The following is a 20,393-nucleotide window of genomic DNA, read 5'->3' on the forward strand; positions in this document are numbered from 1 at the left end:
ACATAAGATTGTATTGTTATATTAGTAATAGAAATAACTTTAGAAAATTGGAAACAATGTATGATTAAAATGAGGGATAAAATAGTTAGTGTAATTTAGTGAAATGTTTGTGAATAAAATAAGTGAAATAAAATAAATGAGAAAATTAAATTAGGAAGGAACGGGAACATTTTAATTAGTCAATGTTTTATAAAATATAAGTGAAGAGGGGGGGAATTAATTATGGAAAGCTTATAATTGTTCCCCTAGAAGTATGATATTTAATTGAAAAGTAATGTTAAAGACTTTAATGAATATTAATATTAATGATAGAATTGAATTGGAATGGAATGTTGTTTTAATTGTATACATTTATAATTTTTTCTTTTTTTAAGAATACAGTGTGTATTTTAAGAATGTACCAAGCAGAATCCGAATGGAAATTATGTATTATATTGAACGTTATAACTTTAGGGAAAAGATATAAAGGTGTCATACTCCAATCAGTAACTACAGGAGAAATTTTGTTTAATGAGAAAAGATAATAAATAATTGAAACAGGACAGACAAAAAATATAAATACAATGATTTCAATTGAGATGAGATAATTAAAATAAAATTGAGAAAATTAAAAGAGGGGAGAAGCTATGCAGAAAATGTAAAATAGTAATAAGATATGTAATAGAATATAAAAATGAGCATGAACCTGAATTTATGTCTGTACGAAGAAATGTAACCTGGGATTACACTACTTTCAAAAAAGATGTTTTATTTGTATTTTTTTTCTTTTTGTGAAAACTCAAATAAAATTTACACACAAAAAAAGAAATTAAGTATATGCATGATGTATACTAATATTACAATTTATGAATGGGGGTACAGATCTAACAGAAATGGCAGAAAGCCAGCAGCAATGAAAGAACTGTCTAACATAATGCCCTATGAGCCATGGTGGCGCAGTGCTTAGAGTGCAGTACTGCAGGCTATTTCTGCTGACTGCCAGCTGACTGCAATTTGGCAGTTCAAATCTCACCACACTCAAGGTTGACTCATCCTTCCATCCTTCCAAGGTCAGTAAAATGAGGACCCAGATTCTTGGGGGTAATATGCTGACTCTGTAAACCACTTAGAGAGGGCTATAAAGCACTGCAAAACAGTATAAAAGTCTAAGTGCTTTTGCTATTTCTGATTATTTATCTGCTGAATGTTTATGTGCATGCGAGAGATGGATACATTTTCAGAAAGACAAGGCACCCACTAACTTTCCCTCTTCTCAAGGCTACTGCTTCCAATTGATATTTTTTTAAAAGCCAATGCCAACTGTCAACTGAATGTTTTTATTTCCCCTCCTCTCAACTTCATTCTGCTATAGAAGAGGTATTCCTCCAACCAGTTGTTTCTTGGGGCTCACCTACTAAACTTTCTCAGTCAAAACATTTTATGGCAATCTCCTAATCTTTGGAGGTGTCTTTCAAGGATGCAAACTTTGGAACAAATTTTCACTGAACCACCATACTCCATTTACTATTCAGGAACAAAAACTAGTTTAGCTTAGGGTGAGAGTACAAAAATTCAGAAATTAAGGAAAATGACGTCAAGATTTTATATTTTATCTAGTACAGTCTACAAAGATTGTGCTTATTCTTTGTATGTCATAAGAAGTTTACAAATTGAAGTCCCTGTAGTCACAATCTGCATCCTTCTTTCAAGTCAATCTTGGGCTTGGAGGGACATATCCAGTCAGACTTCAAGAAGTGAATTTCCCAAATCCCTTGATAGAATTCCCTGATGAGATTATGCCTTCTTGCATAATTGCATTTTATGGAAGTGCATAAGAGTTGGCACACCATTCCCTATAATTGTACAATTCATCCACAATTCATCCCTACCTTAATCATACTGAGTTCATATAGTATAAGGCCACTATGAAGCATACTGATGTATGTCCCAATATTCTAACACTTATGCTATCACAGTAAATCCGTAGACAACTTATTTCTTTGCTGAGAGAAGCATTAAGAATGTAATTGTCACTCAGTCTCTTGATACAGTAAAGCTATAGGAGACGATCTAATAATCTTTGAAAAAGAGTCTATTCATATATTGAAGAAAATGTCCTGTTTAAAAAATATTAAATTGGCAATATATTATAAAAAGACAACCATTGCGAGATTCTAGTTCTCACTATGGAAAGTTTTTAGTAAATGTACTAGCTTGCTAGCTGGTTTTAGAACATTTAGGAAAAGTCAATTTTTTCTAACCTTCACATAATTATCTTAAGTCTTTTCAATTATTTTACGCTTGCTATTTTTCTTAAATTTGTTTGCTTTGTATATTTTGTGTATCTTCCATTTAGAATAACATTCTCATCATTTGGAAACATTATAAAGGTTTCATTTATAATTGTCATTTTCATTCAGGTCTTTAAATATTTTGTGAAAACTTAATTATAAATATATGTTATATTTCATTTATATGTTAATAAATGTTATTATCAGACACATACATCTTTATCCTGATAAGTTAAGATATTCATTCACAGATACTTAGATAAGGACAGCTGCCAATTCAAACGTGTTGCAGTATATGAGTTTTAATTCTATTAAGCCTTAATTGTAGTAGGAAAACATGTGTAGATCTTGTGACAGGACATTTTGAACACTGATTGAAAAACTGGTTGTTTTTAATCTTACTTGCCATATCACTATAACAACCACTGATGCAAATCACTTATTTCTATACTATTTATGTCATATAAGGTGGAATTAAATGAAGCTGAAAAGGTCATAAGAACAAATTCTCCACAAGAAATTTAAACCTGATAATGTCAAGATGACTCATTTTTTCCTCTGAATACCACTATTTGCTTTTGAATCATTGAACAATTCATTTGAAAACCCTCTGTTATTTAATTTCTGAAAAAGAATTGTCAAGTTTGAGCAGAACAGTTTCTTAATACCCCAAATTTGTGTTATAACTACTAAAATCATAAGAATGTCCTTATAATGTAAGTCCCCTGTCTTGCATAAATCAGTACTGTTCAACAATAAAATCGCACAGCTATTTAAAGAGGTCACAAATATATGCTTCTTGCAATACATTTTATACCTCACAAGCTAGGGAAAGAATTTTGGATGAATGCAGATTCAACCAAATGTCAATTGGATTAAGCTGAATGCAAATTCAACTTAACTCAATGAAACTAACTGCAAATTATCAGCCATGACTACATGACCTATTATAATTTTGGGAGGATTCAGTTTTATTTTCTCCTTTCATTTGACAGAAGTTAGGGATTTGTTGAACATTCCAAACATGAACCTTTCCATGCACAGAATAGCTATTTTTGGGTAGTCAATAACCAACCAAAAGTGGAGTGGAATGGTTTTGTTCATGCATTGAACAAAACAATTTTAATTTTGACAGAAAAGGTATGGGAAGAAGACAAGGAGAAAACAGCAAAGTCATCAGAAGTTGAGGGGAGACACAGGAAAAAGGGAAGTTGCTTAGAATGTTGGGGAGCTGGTGGGATATGTTGCACTGGACACTGAAGGGGACAGATCATATCAGAATTTCACACTTGTTTGTAGCTCACAATACAACAATGACTTTATAATACTAGAAAATGCACTGCACTGTTTGACCAATACTAAATACAGTGAGAAGAAATCTTCAATCAGCGAGATGCTCAATTATTAGAGATGGTTAGTAATTCTGCACTGAGCAAACGATTGAACTAGATGATATCCTGTATAAGGCCTGTTCAACTCATACATCCTATGTTTCTACCATCATGTGAGTAAATAAGATGTAGGTTATTTTTTTTGTCTTGAATATAATGAGAATAATTTACCTGCTGCTCTGTACATTATTTTAGGTTCAAAGAATATGCAAGGGTTTTTATCTTCTATACATGACAATAACAGTCCCTTTGCTTCAATAGGTCCTCTTGGAACAACAATCTTCAAGAAAATGAATACACAAAGAAGTTAGAGATTATCTTGACTAGGAAAAATATCAAGAGCAAAAAAATAAACATTGTTCCGCGGGATAATTTCCTATTTCAAATTATCCCAATAAGACTCAGTGAAAAGATGCCAAATGAATGGAAAAGGCAAATAATTTTATCTGGTTAAATAAATGACCAGGCATTAAAGAGTTTTTAAACTGAATAAGAAAAAGGGAGATTGGTGGCACCAAGTTACATTATCAGGGTAATTATGGTATTCAATCTGGATCATAGACTCAAATATAGATGGACTGCATCTATGGAAGAAGTAGTATGCATATCTGTCTGTCTGTCTGTCTGTCTGTCTATCTATCTATCTATCTATCTATCTATCTATCTATCTATCTATCTAGTACGTATATCAATCAGCTCCTATTAAAATATGATTCAGAGATCAAACATGTCAATGCCTGTATGATTAAATGGATGCAGAATTTAAGCAGGCTAACTGATATGCAAAAATGGGAATATCAATGAAAATGAAAATCAACTTTTGAATAATATACTTGGAGAAAACAGGTACAAAATGTTCTATTGTTCCAATGATGATTACTAAACTAGATAATGAATATTGAAATAAAATATGGAAATGTATAAAATCAAGATGGAATCATAAATCATATCTGGTGTCAAAAAACTCAATTGCACTGCAAAATAAACTAGTATAGGATGCAACAAGTCATAAAGGTTGCTTTTCCTTTTCCATTGGTCATTTTTTCATTATTAGCAAACATTATATACTTACAAATTACACTGAGATGATTTTATATATGAAAACTGGTATCAGAAAACTGGTATCAGTTTTCTTACTGGAAATCACATCTATTCTTTCATTAGAGGGCAGCTGAAACTATGGGAACACCAATATGAAAAATAACTTCATATATGAATAAAAAATACCCAAGTCTGATCATAATTTTAATTTAACAGGGAAATCATTTATGAATTATTCTGCACATAGATTGCCGCCACATCCAATACTTGAGTTTCCTTAAAATAAGGTTTTTCATCTCTTTAACCAGGGTTATTTACTACATAGCTATTATTTAACATGACATTAAAAATAGCTTTGAAGGTATTAAGCTGACACAAAATTATATTTGTTGTAATCCAAGTTGATACCTAAGCATAAAACAGAGATTGTTTTTTCTTCCAAGGGGATTATTTTATAAATACATACATTTAATTTTACTTTGTGATGTATTGTTCTGCAAATTTTCCTGTGTAATATTTGTATCCTATAATTTCCTTGCATCTTTTTTAATATAAAAACATTTTATATGTAACCTTTTATATTTAAGAAGATTAGAACACTCTAAAGATTATCTAATAAATGATTACTCGATACCTTCAGTCCTGGACAGTGAGCAAAAAAGGATTCTGGGGACTGAGAGTGATACAATGCACCATGACCAACACATCCCCAAGGTGCTCTTATTGTAAGGCTTCCACAGTTAAAGAGATCTCCAGAACGATATCGATACTTTGCTGCCTCATTAACAATCTGAAGGAATATACAAAGATATATTTAAAATTACACATGGTTATCAAGACATATTTATGCAGTTAAAAGCACATTCATATTCTACTAGAGCTCTGGTGACGCAGTGGCTAGAATGCAGTACTTCAGGCTACTTCTGCTGACTTCGGCAGTTCGAGTCTCACCGGCTCCAGGTTCACTCAGTCTTCCATCTTTCTGAGATCAATAAAATGAGGACCCAGATGTTGGGGGAATTATGCTGACACTGAAAACTGCTTAGAGAAGGCTGTAAAGCACTGTGAAATGGCATATAAGTTTAAGTGCTACTGCTATTATAGATTATGCAGCAACAAGAGGCAATTATACCTCGAATTTGAAATTAGGGTTACTATCAACAGAAGTGTAAAGAAACTAAAATGAAGCCAAAGCATTATGTGCACAGCTTGGAGTTGTACAAAATAAAGGAAGGGAATCAAAATAATGATAATAATATGCAAATTAGAGCCCCACATGGAAAAAAATGTCAGATGTACAAACTAGATGTAGAAAAGGAACACAAGCCATGGTTTCTGGTGCAATCTGGATAATTGAGAAAGCCAAAGAATATTAAAAAAGAAGTCACTGCTTCATCGATCACAGAAAGTCCTTTAATTATGTTGATAACATCAAGCTGTGGAATGTAGTTAGAAAAAATGGAAATCCCAGAGCATCTCCTTGCTCACTCTTCTGATAGCCAAAAAAATACAAAGGATTTGTAAGAAATATGATAGTGAAAAAAATAGTACTAAAATTAAATATAAAGAAGACCAAACTAACAACAAGTGGTAGAACAAAATCAGGATTGACAAAGAAGATACTGAAGTGGAAGATAGCTTTTGTCTTTTAGGCTCAACCATCCCAGAAAAGGAACAAGCCGTCAAGAAAAACACTGCTGGCAATTATTCTATACCGCAGATACACAGATACCATGATGTGCTTACATCTGCAAAGACCAGAATTGTGCAAGCCATAGTATTTTTTATGGCACACTATGGAATGGAAAGTTGGACTTTGAAAAAAGCAGGATAGGAAGAATGTTGAAGTTTTTTAAGGGGAATGCTGAAAATATTGAAAAATCTTGAAAATATTGTATTTATTGTATTGTATCATCCAGAGTCACTTGGCTGAACTGGACGACCATAGAAACTGAATAAATAAATAAAAACCGTAAGAACAACAGACCATGAACTAGCATGAAACATGTTATTATGAAAAACATAAGATGAAAACAAATAAAAAAGATGAAAACAAACAAATCCTAGACCATATCAATCCACTCAAGGGAAGGGACAAATAACCAAGCTCACATACAGGTAGTCCTCCACTTGCAACAGTTCAATTAGCGGCCGTTGGAAGTTACAATGGCACTGAAAAAAGTGACTTTATGACCATTTTTAACTCTTATGACCATGGTCACGTGATTTACATTCAGATGCTTGACAACTGACTCACATTTATGATGGTTGCAATGTCCCACAGTCATGCGGTCCCCTTTTGCAACCTTCTGACAAAGTCAATGGGAAAACTCAATTCACTTAACAACCAGGTTACTATTTTAAGAACTGCAGTGATTCACTTAACAACCGTGGTGAGAAAAGTCATAAAAGGGGGCAAAACTCACTTAACAAATTTCTCACTTAACAACATACATTTTGGGGTCAATTGTGGTTGGAAGTTGAGGACCACCTGTATTTTAGATATATTACACAAAGGCCTAACTCTCTGAAGAAGTCTGTAAGGCTGGGCAATGTAGAAGGAAAGAAGAGGATGACTAGCAGCCAGGTGGATTTCCTCGGTTATAGTGGCAATGAAGTGCATTGTTAGAAGATATGAAAGATCAGGTCAGGAACAGATCCTCATGAAGAATATCTATAGATAGTCCTTGACATTTGACCAGTTGCTTAATGATGATTCAAACTTACAACAGCCTCAGAAAGGGTGCTTTGCAGCTTTTAAAGCAATTCCAGCTATCACAGAATACCATACCAACATCATCCCTGCAGTCAAATGATTGTAATCTGGGCACGTGGCAAATTGTTAGCACTGACAACCAGCTGACAAATGCTCAGTGATCAGGTGATTGCCATTTGCAATCTTCCCTGCTGGCTTCCCCAGAAAGTTTTCTAGTTTGGCAACCCCCTCTCCCATTTGCAGCCACCTCATGCAGTCCACATGTTCAATGAATCAGCCTAAACATTTGGGGGTGTTAGGTAATGTACATGTTTTTCATTGAGTTCAGGAATTCACATATACCTTCTACTGGTATAACTTCATTTAATCAAATAAATATTGTTTCCCACATCAAGCTATTGTTCTAGTTACTGAAGTATTTAGAGACACTTTCTCTTTATTTGAGCCAACCACAAATATAAAATTGATTTTTAAGTCTTGGAAGTTACCTGGGGTTCTCAAATGTGATAATGCAGCTCATTTTATCAAGCAACAGACAATTCCAATCAGAGATGTACCAGTGCCCAACTATGAGTCTATTTCTTACTATGGGACCCCTTCCCATTACAAGAAGAAAAATATAGACTGGTGCTTCTGACATTACTTGTTCTAAAAGCATTACTTCATAAAAGAATTTTATTTTCCTCAAGAAGAACAAATGCAGGATTTTCAACTGTCCATAGCAGAAGTGCCAATTCTCTTTTTACACGTTAATTGAAACAGCAAGCTCTTCTCAACATCTTCTCACAACTATTTTTGTTCCTTTTGTAACATACAAAATGGCAAAGATTCTTCAAGAATTCTAAATCATATTCATGAAGATCCTTTCAACTGTCACCCCTAATCTCTCTCTCCAGTCACATTATCATTGTTTTAAAAAGATTAATGAAACATCCGTAAATTTCCTTCTAATTTTCGATGTCTTAAAATACGCTCTAACCTGATCAAAGGCGGGGTAAATATAGTCAGCAAACTGGATTTCGGCGATAGCTGTAGCACCAGTGACTGCAATTCCAATGCCAAATCCCACAATTCCTTGTTCACATAAAGGAGTATTGAACACTCTGTCTTTACCTATAAGAAATTTTTATTAATAACTTTTAAATGAATGTATACAAACTAGGAAAAATATTTTAATACATGATATCCGAATGGAATGAAAAGAGCTTACACTGTTTGTGTTTTTTTTAAATTATCCTTTAACTAAAAGTAGAACTAAAAATAGTGTTGGAAAGGGCTATTTTGGCCAGTATCTCCAATCCTCTTTTCTATAGAGGAATCAGAATTAAAACACTTGAGACCGATTGGAAGTCCATTACTTCTCTGGGTACTTGGCACCACCACTGACCTGCTCTTGCAGTCTCAAAGCTTTTTCTAGCTGAAATCTGTCTTCCTGTTACTTAAAACCTTTAATCCATGTTATACACACTGGATTCCATGTACTTCAGACATTTTAACAGTGGGGTTATATTTCCCTTCAATATCTTCCCATGGCTAACTATTCATAGCTTTTCTTCTAACTTTCTAAATTTTCCTCAATAATCTACGCAATAATAATATCAAGAGTAGATTGCTCTAATTTATTTCATGTAAAACTATGCTAGTGCAGCTAGATTCCTCATAGAACTCCATACCATGCACGTATGAGCAATGTATCATTAACAAGATCTTAAACTTGACACCATACTATTTTGTTATATTCTTCTGAGAACACTTCACATACTTCAGTGCCAACACCCATTATATGTAATGATCTCCCCACCTAGATCAGGTGCACTCCCAATCTAGGCTTGTAATTGTTTTCATCAATAATTAGAACATTTATCAATTATTTGTTCAATTAGATTTAGATACCATTCAAAGTGGCTCTGGATGGCAAAATAGTACCCATTTGCAAGGACATTTTCCCTAATTCATGATGGCCATTCCAGTAATTGCTCTAAAGTTATATAAAATTACAATGATGTCCATTTTTTATTATTGCTAATTATGTTTATTTATTGTACAATAGTGAGACCTTTATCAAAATGAAAAGCAGTTTTATGAAAATAATAATGTAACATGAGATATGATGAATTATCAAATTGTGAACTTACCAAATTTATCTCTCAAGCCAACAGTACATCTGAAAACACCACCAAAGGATACATCTTCACCAAATATTACTGTGTATATTAGAAATCAAGGAAATAGTTGTTCAGAAAGGAAACTGGATTATTAAAATTGAAAGTCACCTTCATCTAACTTTTTTCTATCTACTGTGTGTGCTTTTCTTTATATAACATTAATTTGATGAGTGATAAGAACCAAGACCTTGCATAAACAATACTGGAGACGAAAGGGACTAGCCAATTTACACAAACCATGAAAGAAATGTCTTTCCATTAAAGCTGTACCTTTTCAACTTACTTTGTTTCCTAATTTTTAGCAACAAAGGCTATCTTCATTTTTTTCCATATATTAATTTAGCAGCATACAACACTGACATAAGCTTCAAACTTCCAACAGAAACTTTATTTAGGAGCAAATTCAAAGCCTGCATAGAATCGTTTTCCCACCCAAAAATGACATGAGGGAGAAAATATGCTGATTAAGCATCTTCAGAGTAACATAATTAGGTTTGCCTTGTGTAGTAGTGAGTATTCTCAATTGAAGAGGCCCTAAGTAAGTTTCTCTTAAATGGCAAAGCATAAAAACTTACCTGCAGTTGGATCTCTAGATAAGGCATTATCCAAGGCACTTGTTATAGACTGGAAAAGGTTCATTTTTTGTGTCTGGCCTGTGAAAAGATTATTTGGTTAAACAAGGCCAACCACTGAACTGATTGCTAAAATAGCACCATATAAATTTCTAAATAGCTTTATATAAAACACCAAGATCTATTTGGAAAGCTTTAAGACTTGTAAGAATCCAATACTTTCATCTTTTTTTCAATATAGGTATCACTAATGTATGTACTCAATGATTATGTTTGTTGAACAATGAGTAACAATTTGTGGGAATAGGAGGGGAAATCCACAAAAATCCTCCTTTTGGTTGGTTAGCCAGTAAATAAAAATTGTCCCAGATTAAAAGTTTTTTAAAAAAGCATCCTTTCCATTTGTTAAAAGATCTTACTGATTCACCTGTGGCCCACGTTTACAAAATTCTATTATAATTATGATTTAATTCTTTAATTTTTCTGAGATCATAGAATTCTCAAGTCTATGGCTTGGTTAGCACAACAAGACTGGTTAAAGTTGTGGTTTACACTTGAAAAGGAGATGAAGGGGAATTTCATCAGAACCAAACAGCCCTCTGCAATACACAGTCTTAGCTGGAAGGATCAGTAATAGATTAAAGTCCTAGACCAGGAATTATGACATTTTAAAAGTGACCTCAATTAGTATATATCATACTAATTGGTCTGGCACAAGGAATTTACTTTCACTCCTACTTAAAGGGGGCTCTTCAATATCACCCCTGCTCTTTCTATATTCAAAAGGACAATGAAGGGCAGATCTTTTGTCAAAATGAAACATCGACATGCCATGATGAGGACAGCAAATGAACAGACAAGACAGAATGGCATAAGAGTGTAGCTGTCTGTATTTACAAAGGCAAACACTGCGATACTCTGCAGAAGGGGCCAGGCCTCGGGCTAGGAATGAGAAAGTGTATCTACAGGTAGTCCTCAACTTACAATAGTTCATTTAGTGGCAGTTTGAAGTTATAACATCACTTAAAAAAGTGATTTACGATCGTTTTTCACACTTACAACGGTTGCAGCATCCCCATGATTTACATTCGGATGCTTGATAACCGAGTCACATTTATGATGGCTGCAATGTCCCGGAGTCACGTGATCCCCTTTTGTGACCTTCTGACAAGGAAAAGTCAATGTGGAAGCTAGATTCACTTAACAACCAGGTTATTAATTTAACAGCTTTAGTGATTCATTTAACAACTGTAGCAAGAAAAGTCGTCAAGTGGGGCAAAACTCACTTAAGAAATGTCTCCCTTAACAACTAAACTAGTGGTGGTTGAGCACTACTACTGGCTGCACTCAACAGTTTCTTCTTCTATAAAATTCTTCATGGAAGTCCTTCATCTCTCTCTCTCTCCCTCTAACTTTAAATAAGGGAAAGGAACAACCTGCATCATAACTTTAAATAAGGGAAAGGGACAACTTCCATCATAACCAGGCACTTGGTAAGTTGCCATTGGCTTTGGTGTGTTGTCATCCCACACAATTTCCCACACAATCATAGCTTGTGTGTACTATACCAAATCAGTGGCTGCATCTGCACAGGTGATGGACACTTCGTTTTAGGCTGCAGGTGGAGGTGGAGGAGGAGGAAGTGCTTTCTGACTCGCCTGCAGGACTTTTTTACAGGCACAAAACAACACAGCGGGGTCGCCGTTTTCATAAAAGACCCCGGCTTAGCCTATTGCGCCCCAAAGGCTTTCGAAAAAGCCAGTCTCCAGTTTGCAGGTATGCCAGTTTTCCCATCCCACCATCTCAGCCAGATGGATTGGGGGGAGGGGGGGAGTCAGAGCAAAGGGAGTTGGAGGAAACGGACTCCCTCCGACTCCGGCAAGGGAGTGCAAAGGGGTCGGAAGGCAGAGGAGCGGCGTCCGCTCCCAACGACGGTAGCACGGACCCGTGGCCAAAGACGATTAAAATGCTCACCATATTGGGTGGGCTCCGGGTCCGGCTGGAAAGCGAAATGGGCCGCGCGCCTGCGGGGTGGAGACCCCGTAGCCAGACAGAGCCGAAGAGCGGAGACCGCCGCTCTCCGGAACCCGAGACCGGCGAGCGCCATTTCGACCACAGGGTTGGGGGGCGGGCCCTGTCCCAGGGACTAGCGCGAGCACGTTGCGGAGGAGGCGGGGACCCACGCCTGCTCCTCTCATTGGTAGCGGCGCCAATGGTAAACAAACCAATCGGAGCCCTGCCAGCTGGGGCGGTGCGTTTTTGTTTTTTTTTAAAGCCGCAGAGCCTTCCTTTTCGGACGAGCGACGCTTTATTTTACGCGTGCGCAGAGGGCGAGCGTTGATACGCCGATGGGCTAAAACACGGTTGAGAGAGGAGTGTGAATGTTTGGGCGGAGCTTCTTGTAGGGGAAAGAATTTGTTGTAGATTTACACTTCGGGTTCGAGTTTGGTAGGTAGTGGTTGCGGTAGCATAAGGTCGTAAAGGCGGCATGTTTTCCTTTGCCTGGAGACTATGGAAAAAGCAAGCGTCATACTCCAGTGTTATGGGGTTCGCAGCACCTTGGTAGCAATGATGTGGGCCTTCCAATCGCCCTATCCGAAAGGGAAGGCAAATTGAGCATCCTGCCCCCACGCTTTTTATCTTTCTTGGTGACTTCAATCTACCTCATATTAACTGGACCCTTAACGAATGTACAACTGAACCCACGCATGCAACCTTCTACAATGCAGTAACAAATCTGGGACTAGAACAACTAGTGACCAACAACACTAGAGTTAACAACTGCCTCAATCTCAACTTCTGCAACAGTTTGAATTCAATTTATGGAATACAAATTAAAGAATCCTTTTCCAACAGTGACCACAACATGATTGACTTTTGTCTCAACATACGTCCACACAAAAATCATCACGATGGAATCCCCAATTATAACTTCAAAAAAGGCAACTATGATCTTATAAACAACGATCTCTCATTCCTTGATTGGCAATTTCTATTCTCTGGATGCAATACTGTAGAAGACCACGACAACATATTTTTACTTGAAGTCAAAAGAGTCATCAAACTATATGTACCAATAACAACTCCCAAAACCAGAGAAAAACAAATTACCCAAAACAATAAGGAAGCTTCAATCCAAAAAAAAATCACTTTGGCAGAAAAACAAATCTGGTCACGTTGCTAACTTTAAAAGCCGATACAAAGATTTGAATGCAAAACTGAATAAAAACTGAATGCACCAATTATCACATTAAACAAGAAGAAAACCTACGCATCAATTCCACCCACGCTTTTTACAATTTTGTAAACAACAAACCAAAAGACACAAGGTCCATCCCACCCCTCATAGGACCTAATGGTAAAGACTGCAATGACAACACCATTAAAGCCAACCGCTTTAACACATTCTTTGGCTTAGTATTTGTAAACAGCAATGGATCATGCCAAGTATTTCCTAGCCGAACCACAGAAAACTACAATGATCTAATACATATCAATTTTACAGAAGACATTGTTGAAAAAGCACTGCTCCATCTAAAACCATCTCTATCTATTGGACCGGACGGAATATGTGCCTACTTCTTTAAAAAGCTACCCACTGCCATACCAGAACCTCTAAGCATAATCTTTGAAAAATCTTTCAGGACCAGCTCCTTGCCAAAACTATGGTCACAAGCCACGGTCATCCCCATCTTCAAAAAGGGAGACCCCAGCCTAGTTGAAAATTACAGACCAATCTCTTTATGCTGCGTCGCCTGTAAAGTCATGGAATCAATTATTAACCAATCCATCATCATCCACTTAGAAACAAACAACCTACTCTCTAATAAACAGTTTGGTTTTAGGAAAAAACTATCATGTAATCTGCAACTCTTACACGGCAAAAACATATGGACTACACAACTCGATAAGGGCAAATCAATAGACGCAATCTACATAGACTTCTGTAAAGCCTTTGATTCAGTGATACACGATAAACTACTACTAAAACTAAAATCTTATGGTATCTCTGGACACCTGCATAACTGGATAGAAGCATTCCTGTCAAACAGACAACAAATGGTCAAAATTGGGAGTGTCCTATCAAATTCTGTACCTGTCAACAGTAGTGTTCCCCAAGGTAGTGTTCTAGGACCAACTCTTTTCATACTCTACATAAATGACCTCTGTGATCATATCAAGAGCAACTGCGTTCTCTTTGCTGATGATGTAAAGCTATTCAACACCACAGACAATACTGCTACCCTTCAAAAAGACCTTGACTATGTATCAGAATGGTCAAACAAATGGCAACTTCAAATCTCAACAAATAAATGCTCTGTGTTACATATTGGCAAAAAAAAACCAGAAAATAAAATACAGGCTGAATAGTCAAGACCTTGTTGATGACCCAAACTCTGTCAAGGATCTTGGAGTACTCATCTGTAATGATTTAAGTGCTAGAGCCCACTGTAACTACATAGCCAAAAAGACGTTAAGAGTTGTTAACCTAATCTTACGTAGCTTTTTCTCTGGTAATATTACACTAATAACTAGAGCATACAAAACATTTGCTAGATCAATACTCAAATACAGCTTATCAATCTGGAACCCACATTACGTATCTGATATTAACACAGTTGAGAAAGTCCAGAAATATTTCACAAGAAGAGTTCTCCACTCCTCTACTCATTGCAGAATACCTTATGCCACCAGACTCGAAATTCTAGACCTAGAAAACCTAGAACTACGCCACCTTCGGTTCGATCTAAGTATAGTATATAAAATCATATGTTGCAATGTCCTACCTGTCAATGAATACTTCAGCTTCAACCAGAACAACACTAGAGCAAATAATAGATATAAACTCAAGGTTAATCGCACCAAACTTGATTGCAGGAAATACGACTTCAGCAACAGAGTGGTCAATGTCTGGAATACTCTACCTGACTCTGTGGTTTTTTTCCTCAAACCCCAAAAACTTTAACCTTAGACTGTCTACTATTGACCTCACCCCTTTCATAAGAGGTCTGTAGGGGGCATGCATAAGCTCACCAACGTGCCTACCGTCCCTGTCCTATTGTTTCTTTTATTTTTCTTATATGTATCCATGTATTTATAACTATGTTTTTACTTATATCTATTATCTTGTAAGCAAGTGACAAATAAAAATAAATAAATAAATGATCTTCACAAATTGTCTTGGTCTTAAAAGCACACACACACATGCAAAAGGGTTGATTTAATTGTACTGTGCATGGAAAATATTCTTTAGAATACAAAGAAAAGAGCGAATCTTCCCACAGCGGAGCATGTGCTTTTCATGCAAAAGGTGTCAAACTCTGGAGAAAACAGAAAACCCTGATGGCCAGTCATGGCTCAGTCAATTCGGTGAGCTGCAATGTTGTTTGGGTTACTGCAATGTGTAGATTCACATTGCCACGTGTGTGTTTGTTGTGTAACATAATCCAGGCAATGTGTTGGTGCAGATCTTGGATGGTGATCCGATTTACTTTGCTATATACTTTAATTATATGCTTATGCTGTACTTATAAGTATATGTTAACCTATTCCCATGACTAGGTTACCCAAGGTTTACAACTGGGTTCACACAGAATATCAAGCCATAAACTAGTGACATACAGCAACATCTACAACAAACTGCAATGATGCCAGAAATATATGTGCAATGTTGTCATCGGGTAAATGCCACCTTTACATACGGTACTTGTGTTCTGACATCTTACATAAATCATTGCATTTATATAAAAATGTATTTTCTCATCCCCCCTTGTCCATTGGATTGAACGATGTGTTAAATTAAAGCAGGGCATGGTTAATCTGCATAACATGTAATTGTTGGAGAAGTAAATAGAGTAATTATTAATTGCTACAGAGGCTGATAAGAGATGTATATCACCTAGACCAAAGTAATGTTGTAATTTTGGAAGATGGGATCGGGATTGCATTATTGGTTTAAATAACCTAGATTAATTGTCAAATTTCTACACTGCTCATCTCACCTGGGTGACTGGTTTATAAATAAAAACAATTAAAAACAAAAGTTAAAAATTAAGGGGGTAAAAATGTTAGAGTCAGAAGAAATGCACTCCAGTGACCCATCCACTTCCCTCAGGGTTGCATATCATTCCTAGAGTCCCATGCCAATTGGCAGTGCCAGATCTTTACCCTCTTCTGGAACTCCACTCTTGTCCCAGCTTTAAAGGAAATAATCAACACTGTGACTGGCACTTAATGCAGTTCATGCAGCAGAGAAGTTATATGCACACCCCAGGAGCGCTCAAAAGTGCTTACGCCACCGCATTCTATACCAGTTGCAGTTCCCAGATACTCTTCAAGGATTGCTCCATGAAGAGCGTATTCCACTTATCCATACAGAAGAGGACGAGGATAAGAGTGGCTGAAAGAAGGGCTTCGGAGAAGGGTGTATAACAGGCACACAACATGAAATTGAACCAAGGCCCTCTTAGCAATAATTGCCATCTTCTCCAGCAGGAGTTGTGAGTCCATGAAGAGTCCAGATTACACATCAGGTTCATCTGGGCAGCACAACCCCGTTCAAGAACAAAGATGGTAAGCCCCCAGATACAGGAGATCCATTATTCTTCCATTGCACAGATTATTTCTTGTGGTAAAATCACAGCCCAGACCACTTTTGTTATCCTGTGTTATTCCATAGTAAAGAAATATCTCAACCATTCTCTTCTCCATGCTATTTACCTCTATATGAAACCTCTAAAAGAGATCATACATCAGCTTGCAGTGAGACATCGTCAGCACACCTGATTCACTTTTCAATACATTCCCATATTGATATTAATATACCTACCCCACAGAAATAAAGGTAGAAGTTTAACAAAGGTAGAAGTCAAGATGTTGAAGCAGAAAAGTATGTATTGGGTGATTATGTAAAAAACAGCTGAAAAATGATTTGTAAGTTAAAATTGCAACGTATTCATCTTTTATTTCCTATACATTTCATATCAAAATAATGTAATAAAAATACAAACAAAATACTGGCAAGAAAAGCTAGTATTTGGTCAATTTCTACAAAAGGTTGAGGGGAAAGTTGATAAAGATAAAAACTAGCTATTGGTTTCTTGGACAGCACTTAGAAAATCTGCACATTGACAGAATTTCCATTTGTGAATTATAAAAGGCTAAAACTGTTTGGATTTGCACATATACTGCACCGATACATTACAACATTGTAGGTTCTTGAGAAGAATTTGTTACGTATGAAGGCCAACACCAGCTAAATTGACTTCACATTTTTGTGAACAGATACTAAACTGAGCCAGGTAAACCTCCTGAGTCACAAGGAGCCCTGCATCATGTGACAAGACTTCTCACTCAGTCAGTGCCCAGGGGCACCAAATAATCTTTGTTGCTGCAGCTTTGCAGTGGTAACCAAAGCTGAGGACAATTTATCCTGCACAATATCTTTGTGGTCACTAAAATTCAACACTGACCTGATAGCAAATATTTAAACTAATAAAGCTCAAATGCAGGTCTTCCTTTAACACTTCCCCTTTTCCTTCCTCAAGTCTAAATTTCTTTATACACAGTACCTGAAATCTTAAAAGGATAACTATTCTCAGGTAAGGTTGATTGCCAAAGGATCTAAGCTGCAATCAGCAATTATGTGGATCAGTAATTGACAGTTGTATAAATGGGGCAATGCTGTGCTAAGGTAGATTAGAGAGTCTGAAGTAATATCCAGAGTAAAAGATGCTTGGGAACAGAACACCATGTTTGAATTGCATGCAGATCACGTTTAAGGATTCTTGAAATTTCTTCATTATACCTTTTATAACCTTTGATCTCCAGTGACTTTCAGTGGCCTTTAATCCTGCCTCTGTCATTTGTCAGTGCCTTGCTAAGTCCTAGGTGGAGCAAGTCAAATGTAGGATGCATTGTGAAAACACAGATTGTCAATGAAAACATTAGAGGGAGTGTGTTAATACTTAAGTGATCAGTTGAAACATTATGCATCTGAAGAAGCAAGCGGCAGCTCATGAAAAAAAAAATGGTTTGTTAGTCAGAAAAGGCTCTAGACAGAAGGAAGAGCTGCAGCTTAGACAATTTTGACTTGTTAGGATTCAAAATAAAAAATTGTCCTAAGGAGGACAGGTGGCAAAAAGCTCTCAGAAGGTATCCTCCCTAGATTTTGGGGTAGTAAAAGTGAAAGAAGGAAGGGGTCCTTTCAGACTTGCAAGATTCTGTTAATATAACTTTGCAATAAAGATAGATCTAATACTAGTTGTGCTTATCTGGACTACCACGTAATGCTTCCTGACTCATACATATAGATAATTACAAAAACAATCTATAATTTTACAGTTTATAAACTCAGTGTGATATTTTCTCTTCAACATTGCTTGACTCTTAAAATCCCTTACCCCTTTGAATAAGAATTTGGCCTGAAAGGAAATTAGCCTCACAAGACAATGTGGATTTTTGATATATTTGATATACTGTATATATACTGTTTCTCACAAAATAAGGCTGGGCCTTTTTTTTTTTGACCCCCCCCTTGAAAAAATGGCTAGGCCATCTTTTGGGGGGTGACTTAATTTCCTCCCCCACCTAGAATGGCCCATGCGCATGTACATCTCCACCAGGCCGTTTCTATTGGTTGACGAAAGCTCCCCAAAGGCAGAGTCCCCAGCCGTTTTGGGGCAAGGCATGGTTGCCCATGTCACCTCGCCATTAGGCAGTGTCTTTTGGGCAATGGAAGCTCCCCAAGGGCAGTCACCAGCCACTTCGATCGGCCAGTAGAATCGGCCTCGAGGTGAGTGCCCACGCACACTCCCCTTGCTGCGAGGCCACTTCTACCAGTCGAAGTGGCTGGTGACTTCTGCCTTCGAGGAGCTTTCATCGGCCGATAGAAATGGCCTCGTGGAGCAGGGATTGTGTGTGGGCACTCGCCCTGAGGCCGCTTCTACCGGCCGATTGAAGCGGCTGGTGACACTGCCTTTGGGGAGCTTCTATCGGCTGATGTTCTATCAGTGGTAGATCGGGGTATTCTAGCCTAGGCTACCTGCAGGGCACCCCCACCCTTCCCACCCATTTCTCTTCACCTCGTGTAGTTCTAATGAACAATGTGAGAAATGGCGGGGAAACACATTGTTTAAATAGGCCTAAATTTGGGGGGTGGGGCTTAATTTCACCTCATGCCTAGAAATCATGCTGGGCCTTCCTATTGGTGGAGGCCATATTGTTGGAGAAACATGGTATATCTAGGTGAATTACCTAAAAAATAAATTCCACTTTATCTAAGGCATCCTCAAGAAGTCAGTTTAATATGGCAGCCTTTTTATGAGAGCTGTCCAGGTCATATAAAAGGGCTGACAAAATTCCTTTGGATCTCTTTCAATATCATTTCAGGCTACTTTGAAATTTAGTAATGGTTGCAGAGCCGCTTTAACACAAATTGCTGATTTGGTTTCGAAAATTGATTCAGTTTGATTATTTCAATTCATTTTGTAAATCAATATGAATTGCTAAATTGGATCAACTTAGTCTGGATTTCTAAAACGCCTGTTTCTACACATGACTAAGTAAAAAAGGTTCAAAAGTATCTCTTTTATCCAACATTTTGGTTTGACTTTGTTTTCAGAATATCAAATCCATTTGTGGAATTTATCAAACTACCTTCACATTACATTTCTAAATTGAAGGATTGTAAATTCTTAAATATGTAAGCATTCTCAGCTTCAAAGTGATGCAGAATAAATACATAAGCTTTAATATGACAGTTTACATAAATGACAACCATTAAAATATTAACCTACTTGCAATGATGAAAGCTACTTGTCCTGTTCTAAACTAAGTAACCTCACAGTAGCAAGATACAACTGATTTAATGATGGGATTGTAATTCAAACAACTGAGAAGGCAAACAAAATGATCAACTATGCCATCATATATGAGCTCCAGAAAAAAAAACAGGTGTTTTTCAAGGTAACATCAAGTAGTCAGGAGGGCTAATACCAGTTACAGCCAAGAGTCCCAAAGGGGCTTTTCCAAAAGGCAAAGTGGACTTCTTTGGGTTTTTTTTTAATGTTTCATTTCTTACCCCCAGTGTAATTACTTGCTTCGCTCATTGCAGCAATACCTTACTAAGGCCTTAGATTAGCTTTGCAAATTCGGTATATCAAGATTTAATCAATGTATCATGGTTAAATAAATCATCACTTATTCACTGCCAGTAGAGCCCTATTTGCATTTACACC

General features: G+C 36.7%; 1 protein-coding gene across 3 annotated transcripts in view; it reads right to left on the bottom strand.

The window, feature by feature from the left end:
* BCKDHB (branched chain keto acid dehydrogenase E1 subunit beta) overlaps positions 1–12,296 on the bottom strand; it is a 70,038-nt gene extending 57,742 nt beyond the window's left edge. For all 3 annotated transcript variants that reach the window (XR_015739838.1, XM_087914931.1, XM_026695115.2), the window contains exons 1-6: positions 12,130–12,296; positions 10,159–10,236; positions 9,554–9,622; positions 8,398–8,531; positions 5,337–5,492; positions 3,833–3,941 (exon numbers count right to left, since the gene is read on the bottom strand). Coding sequence is in view for 2 of the 3 variants with exons in the window: in XM_087914931.1 (XP_087771057.1) it covers positions 3,833–3,941; positions 5,337–5,492; positions 8,398–8,531; positions 9,554–9,622; positions 10,159–10,236; positions 12,130–12,262 (679 nt within the window). In the remaining variant the exon portion in view is untranslated. The remainder of the gene's footprint in view (positions 1–3,832; positions 3,942–5,336; positions 5,493–8,397; positions 8,532–9,553; positions 9,623–10,158; positions 10,237–12,129) is intronic.
* Between the last annotated feature and the right edge of the window lie 8,097 nt (positions 12,297–20,393).

The sequence above is a fragment of the Pseudonaja textilis genome, chromosome 1 (genome assembly GCF_049901715.1).
Source record: "Pseudonaja textilis isolate UNSWEBS1 chromosome 1, rPseTex1.2, whole genome shotgun sequence".
Classification (NCBI taxonomy): Eukaryota; Metazoa; Chordata; class Lepidosauria; order Squamata; family Elapidae; genus Pseudonaja; species Pseudonaja textilis.